General features: G+C 36.9%; 1 protein-coding gene across 1 annotated transcript; it reads left to right on the forward strand.

Moving 5' to 3' along the window:
* The first annotated feature begins 599 nt into the window (after window positions 1-599).
* LOC125032245 (pro-resilin-like) lies at window positions 600-1,477 on the forward strand. Its single transcript, XM_047623338.1, has 3 exons — window positions 600-620; window positions 816-887; window positions 1,080-1,477. The coding sequence occupies exons 1-3, from the start codon at window positions 609-611 to the stop codon at window positions 1,383-1,385; spliced, it is 390 nt and encodes a 129-aa protein (XP_047479294.1). The 5' UTR covers window positions 600-608; the 3' UTR covers window positions 1,386-1,477.
* Window positions 1,478-8,028: the final 6,551 nt, after the last annotated feature.

The following is an 8,028-nucleotide window of genomic DNA, read 5'->3' on the forward strand; positions in this document are numbered from 1 at the left end:
TAATAGCAATACAGCAATGATATTTTTAATAATAGCAATGATAATAATAATACAAATAATAATAATGATAATAGTGTTGAGATATATATATATATATAATAATCCTGATATAACTATAAAGGTACTTTCATTAATTATAATAATCACTACATTATCACGTTAGCTTTAAACGACAAAACAGTATTTATGATAATAGTAATTATGAGAATAATAATGAACATGGTAATGAAAATAAAGATATTGACGATGGAAATGGTAACATTAAAAATATCAATAATGATCTAGATACTGGTAATGGTAATAATCACAATGATAATATTGATATTATTAAGAATAAGGATAGCAATATCAATAATGTTAATGATGATGATTAACAGATAATGCGGATAATAACAATAAGGATGGTATTAGTCTCAGTGATCATAAAAACGAGAAAATTATATGTTAACAATAACAGTAGCAACAATCTCCCATTAAGGTAATAAACTTTCCATTCACATGGCAAGTTCTGCAACATGCAAAAAGATCTGTTATGACGTCACTACACACGAGTATAAATGCAGACATGCAGCGAATGTCTGGCACAAGTACAGCTTCCACACACCAACATGAACTCAAAAGTAATCTTTGCCTCAACGTTTATAGTGTGGTCATACTGTCCACTGATATTTTTGCAGCTACTAAAAAAAAAAAAAAAAAAAAAAAAAAAAAAATAATAACTTAATGCATTTACCGATAGTTTTGTGGACAAAGTCTCAGAAATATAATATAAACCGTTACTCATATGCGTTAACTCTTGACCATTTCCTCCTCAGGCCCTTCTTCTCGTGACTCTCGTGGCTGTCGCTGCCGCTGACAGGCGACCTTACTCCTACTCCGCCCCCGAAGTAAGTTAAATGCAACCAGAGGTTATGGTTCATAAGTTTCAGTGTTACTGTATTTTCCTAGAAATTATTGAGGCTTGTTTGTCACAGGCTTCGATTTTTTCACTGTTGATATGCCAATTTTGTAATGATAGTTTCCTTATTTTAAAGCCGGCAAGAGAAAGACAATGCAAAGAATTATATTCTATTTTTCAGTTTTCCTCTGAGGAATTCGGCCCCGCCCACTACAACTTCGACTGGGCGGTCCAGCACAGCGACTCCGGCAACAACTTCGGCCACCAGGAGGCCCGCGACGGCGACGACACCCAAGGATCGTACTTCGTGCAGCTCCCCGACGGCCGCCTGCAGACCATTAGATTTAACGTGCAAGGAGACTCCGGATTCGTGCCCGAAATCTCGTACGAAGGAGAGGCTCGTTATCCTGACTCCTTCGAGTCGTTCGAATCGTTCGAGTCTCGTGAATCGCGTGGCTACGCCCCCCCGAGACCCGTGTACGGGTAAAGTTGGAGGAAAAGAGAAATCCAGTTGCTACATCGGCTACCATCACTCTCTTAGATAACTTATTTTTCATCATGTAATATATTTTACTTAAATAAAACATGCATATACAAATCGTTGTATATATATATCTGTTCCTGTATGAATGATGTAAATATACGATTGGTGAGTACAAAAAGGCAAGTAATATAGTACAAAGCCTCCCTTGTGATATTGTCATAAAACGTCCCTATACATCGCTGTTTGCTGTTTCCAGGCTCCAATTATGCGTACCAGCTTCCAACGATAATTGTACACTACACTAACAATTCACAGGGAACGTAAGTGATCTAATTAGCTTGTATGCAATATAGGCGACGATTTGATTTTCATAATTTATAGATAATTAGATACAATGCACAATATACGAAAGAAGACATATGAATGATAAGTAATTCCAGTACAATAACAGTAGTTATTATATCTGACAATGAACCCAAGGCAGTCAAATAGAGTAAAGCTGTGAATAAAAGTACATATGAATATACCTTATGACACTTTTGCTACTAACAATTTGCAACAATTTTAATAAATGTAGCAACGCAAACTAAAACTAAACAGGCAGAAACAGTAACCATATGAATACTGCTATATCAGTACTACAGTTTCTAACAGCGTTAAATTAACTTCCTAATAACTTCACGGTAAAGTTTACAGCGAGAAAAGGCTCCTCCAATCTTTTCAACATTTTGCCGTGTCAAGTTGTGAATAGTAGGTAGGGATGGCTAATTAAACAGCAAGAAAGAGTAAAAACAAATAATATTCTAGAATTGCTACTAATTCCTAATTATTTTTTCGTCAACGCTGTGCTGGGGTTTTGCTGGATTTAAGGACTATAGTTACCGGTGCAATGACGTATTAACGGGGCGCGAAAAAACGTAATACATGACATACTTAACCGCTAGACCTAGCGCCAAGAATTCTTAGCTGTTATTTCTAACCAGTGCGTTTAGCGATGGAAAATAGAACTCAAGAAATTTTTCACAAAAGCACACTTTTACTATTGACCTCTGGAAGATCGTTAGCCTGACTCAGTAGAATCTCGGTAGTTTTTGCTTTTGGGGGTCGTTAAGGGTGATAATAGGCAGATACGTTACATTAGTGAAGCGTGACCCAATGTTCCGTTCATGCAAGTGCATGATAGGTAATTTTTAGCGAGAAAGACACGCATTTATCCACGCACGCACGCTTGCATACATACATGCATACACACATACATGCATACATATATGCTTACACACACATATATATATATATAATTAATATTTATATTCATGTATATATGCCGGTGTATGTGTGGCATCTATGTGTGTACGTGCAACTATACTCAATGACATAAACCCATAAAACACAGAAAAGATAGGTATAAAATTGAGAACATACAACAGAAAAAGCAAACACTGACAATTATAAGCACATGATGCTAATAATAATAAAAGCAAGACCACAATTGCTTTCCGTTGCAGTCCCTCCCGCCTGAACGCAGTGTCCCGCAAGGAATGCAGACCCACCTGGCTCGGGGAAGGGCGAGTGAGAGTGGTTTTTGTTTATACAAATATTATTACATTCGGGTAAGCGAATGTGACGTCGGCATGATAGGCTGGCATGGAATTTGTCAAAGAAACTTTTCGCATACTTCATTCAGTCGTATGTGTGTAAGGTTGGTTAAGTTATATAAAGCTGTTTCATTAATTTTATTTGATTGCGCTCTGTGATGGTTGCTTGTTTTTAGCAAGGCATGTTGTGCTTCATTAGCTTCTCAGGCTTAAATCAATCCCCTACGTTACTGGAGATCAAGAACTAAGGCTAGATGGATAGGGTGTTAGATGAATAAATAGAGACTGCAGATAAATTAGGTCAGGTGTGGTTAAGTTAGACTAGGTTGATTTAGACCAGTTTTCCTGCTTTAAGTGATTAGCTCCATATAAGTTTAGACTGATGAAACATACACACATATACATACGCGCACACATGTATATACAAATAGTATAAATATTGATGTACACACGCATATGGATGATTTACACGATACGAAATAAATATATATTCTCAAATCACAATTATGAACTAATGTCAAACAACACTTAACACACGTTTGGTGGAGCAAGCAGTACAGCAGCAAGTCGTTCAAGTGTTATCTTGTCACAACTGCATCTCTGGAATACCTTGTCCTGTACCCGTCGCAGCTGGTTCTAGTAAGGAAGTAAAACATGTGGAGTCACTCTTCTAAATGCCTAGGATGTACAGGAAATGAAATTAGAATTAAACTTTTGGGTATTATAAATCTGATTGCAGGTATGAATATAGGAATAATGGTGTGAAAATTTGAAAGAGATATGTCGATAATATGGAACTTTTAGGAGAGATAATTGTATTAAAAATGCTGGTATAGTTCCGGTGTGATGTTAGTAATATCAAAGTTACCCAAACGTGTTACAGTATATTGATTAATATTTAATAAGATAGCACATGCACTCAGTTTCATATATATATATATATATATAATATATTATACACACGCACACACACACACACACACACACACACACACACACACACACACACACACACACACACACACACATACATATATATGTGTGTGTGTGTGTGTGTATGTGTGTGTGTGTGTGTGTGTGTGTGTGTAAACAGTAAACATAGGTGCCACTGTGTCAGCAATTTCCACACTTAAATACTCATCGTTCCTGTGTAGTGAAAGGCACGGCTGTAGAAAAGCATCTCCATTCGGGAATTACATATTCTTACCTGTATTGAAACCTTTTATCTATTTCACGTTTTAGTTGTAACTGATATTACTTGCCTTTTTCGCACCACAGTTTCTCCTTCAGTGCACGAGTTTTCTCTAATTAAGACTTGTCAGATCTAATAAGGCAATTTCCTTTAAAGACTTATATATATTCATATGTAGCTTCAGGCAGCGCGAAATATTGAGATTTCAATCCCTTTTTATCATTTATTAAGCACGAGGTCACTTGAGGAACTGCATACCGTGTTAATGAAAATATCTAGAGCACAATAATGGATTTCAAAACATCCGGAGGAGGACGGTCATGAGAACAAGAAATTAGGTGAACCATCAGTGATAAACTATAAAAACTTGTACTGCGACGCCTCAGACTTCTGTTCAATTGAAAAAAAAAAAAAAAGTTTTGCGCTCACCTTCACGATAAGGTTTATTTTTCTATATGTAGAGCCGATTAACGTTTTCATTTTACTTGCTCTAAAGAAAATCTAGGCCAACTGGACGTTAAATCTTGGCATTGTTGTACAATTTTAACATATTTACCTGTTCTGATGGAAAAGCGCGTCGAAGAATTGTAAAGAAGTTTCTACGTCTTTTTGCAGTATTGGCATATGATCATTGCAAAGAGCTGACACGTGCTCATTGCAAAGTGCTGACACATGTTCATTGCAAAATGATGACATGTCTTCATTGCAAAGAGCTGACGCATGCTCTTTGTAAAGTGCTAACATATGTCCATTGTAAAGTGTTGACATATGTTTATTGCAATGTGCTGACATGTGTTCAATGCAAAAGCTGACGCATGTGCATTGCAAAGTGTTATTATGTGTTCCATGCAAATTTGTGACACATGTTACTTCTAAAATGCTGACACATGTCCATTGCCAAGTGCTGAGAGATGTTCATTGTAAAGTGCTGACATCACTATAGAATACTGAAATAAGATCACTGTAAATTGCTGACATCACTATAGAATGCTGAAATAAGGTCAATGTAAAGTGCTGCCATATTAATTGCCAATTGATAACATGTGTTCATTGCAAAGTGCTGATACATGTTCATTGCCAAGAGCTGACATGCTCATTGCTAAATGGTGACATAGCAATATTCTGACATATCCATTGCAAAGTGCTGATACATGTTCATTTCAAATTGCTGACACATATTCATTGCAAGATACTGACACGTGTTCAATGCAAAATGCTAACACATGTTCATTGCAAAGTGCTGACACATGTTCATTGTAAAGTGCTGACATATATATATATATACATATATATATATATATATATATAAACACATGTGCATTGCCAAGTGCTGACACATGTTGATTGCCAAGTGCTGACACATGTTGATTGCCAAGTGCTGACACATGTTCACTGCAAAGTGCTGACATCACTGCAGAATGCTGACACATGTTTTTTGCAAAATATTGACATCTGTTTATGGCAAAGTGCTGACACATGTTCATTGGAAAGTGCTGATATGTGTTCATTGGAAAGAGCTGACACATGTTCACTACAAAAGGGTGACATATGCTCAAGGCAAAATATTGACATCTGTTTATGGCAAAGTGCTGACACATGTTCACCGCAAAGTGCTGACATATCTTGATTGAAAAAAAAAAAATATGTGTTCACTGCAAAACAAAGAACAAAAAGCAAAGAAAAAAAGCCTATAAACTATTAAGTAATATAGTGTATTACTGTCCGCCAACACGTGACAATAACCCCCCCCCCCCCACACACACAGAAGTAACCACCAAGAACAACTTTTTTCCTCGACCGGTTAGCAAAGTTGTTATTCAATCCGAAATATCAGATTGATCTGATTTTGCTCATACTACCTGTTCCTTCATTTTACGTTATTGCAACACGAAATTGCAACAGAGCTTCGAACAGAATCAAATTTATAGGACTACAAAATCCTACTTTATAGAATGTATGAAGAATCGTCTACTTTGCTGTTGCGGCAGTTGAGAGTGAAATAACTTACTGATATTATCCCTAATATATGTATAAAATGATATCTTCGTAACGTTTTTGGGTGGATTTTAACGGTCATAAACACCAATCTATTAGAACAAAATGAGATTGACTGTTACCTTTCATTTATGATGAGTAAATAATTTAATAGGGTGCCATGAAGGTGACTGTAGGATGCTCATGATCGGTAGTTTTCGACATATCTTTGTCTCCGAAAACGTTCTGTGTCTAAAATTCGAACAGACCGAAGACCAAATTAAGTGTGCAAGTATGCATTTACAGACACGTTTACATGTAATATACTGAATATATATGTATATATATATATACAGATTATATATATTGCAGCATATATATCATGCAGTATATATGTGTGTGTGTATTTACAAATGTATAGATGCATATATATATATATATATATATATATATATATAGAGAGAGAGAGAGAGAGAGAGAGATGACATAGCTCAGTGGTAAAGGGCTGGGTCTGCAATCGCAAGGTCCTGGGTTCGCGCCCGGTCGCCCCTCTCAGACGAGTCAGCTGGGAATGTAAATGCTGACGTCAGCATGTTGGGGTCAAAGTCGGGGCGGAAAAGAGCCACCCTACCGCATCATCCCGCGGCTTAGTGAGCATGTTCCTCTACGAACATGTCCCCAGCGTCCACTTGATATGGGACCAACTTTGACTTTGACTTTGACACACACACAGATATACATATATAATATATATAGTATATATATATATGTGTGTGTGAGTGTGTACATTCAAATATATGTTTACATATATAAGTATATATTTATGTATGTATATATACATATGTATATATACATATGTATATATATATATATATATATATATATATATATATATATAGAGAGAGAGAGAGAGAGAGAGATGACATAGCTCAGTGGTAAAGGGCTGGGTCTGCAATCGCAAGGTCCTGGGTTCGCGCCCGGTCGCCCCTCTCAGACGAGTCAGCTGGGAATGTAAATGCTGACGTCAGCATGTTGGGGTCAAAGTCGGGGCGGAAAAGAGCCACCCTACCGCATCATCCCGCGGCTTAGTGAGCATGTTCCTCTACGAACATGTCCCCAGCGTCCACTTGATATGGGACCAACTTTGACTTTGACTTTGACACACACACAGATATACATATATAATATATATAGTATATATATATGTGTGTGTGAGTGTGTACATTCAAATATATGTTTACATATATAAGTATATATTTATGTATGTATATATACATATGTATATATACATATGTATATATATATATATATATATATATGTATGTATACATACATATATCCATCTTTTTACGTATGCACACACACACACACACACACACACACACACACACACACACACACACATATGTATAAATATGTATATACATGTATGCATATGTATATATATGTATGAATATATATTTATATATATAATAGATATACAGATAGAGATATATGTATATAAATATACATACATATGCATACACACACACACATACATACATACATATACCCTACATACATGAGATGGCTAAAACACGCCGAATTTGTAAAATTCCTCATGGACCTTCTTACTTGTTTCTCATACCTATTCCCCTTCCACCCCTCTAACCCCCCCCCCCACTTCTCTCCACCCCCTTCCCCCCACTTTCCTTCACCCCTACCCCCACTCCCTCACCCTACTCCACCTACTCCCCCCCTCTTCCCCCTCTAAGCAGGTGAAAATCATGAGGCGATCTTATTACCGATTCCTATTAGGCTTGGCTCACCGCGCGCCGCCCAGACTGACCCGCTGCCGCTCGCTCATTAGCATTGGGCAACGGGCAATACCGGTCACGATCTTCCA

The sequence above is a fragment of the Penaeus chinensis genome, chromosome 14 (assembly GCF_019202785.1).
Source record: "Penaeus chinensis breed Huanghai No. 1 chromosome 14, ASM1920278v2, whole genome shotgun sequence".
Classification (NCBI taxonomy): domain Eukaryota; kingdom Metazoa; phylum Arthropoda; class Malacostraca; order Decapoda; family Penaeidae; genus Penaeus; species Penaeus chinensis.

Bases quoted from the DNA above. Each gene is read 5' to 3' on its own strand.
- LOC125032245 (XM_047623338.1), top strand. The intron at 888-1,079 runs GTAAGTTAAATG...TCTATTTTTCAG, and splicing joins ACTCCTACTCCGCCCCCGAA to TTTTCCTCTGAGGAATTCGG.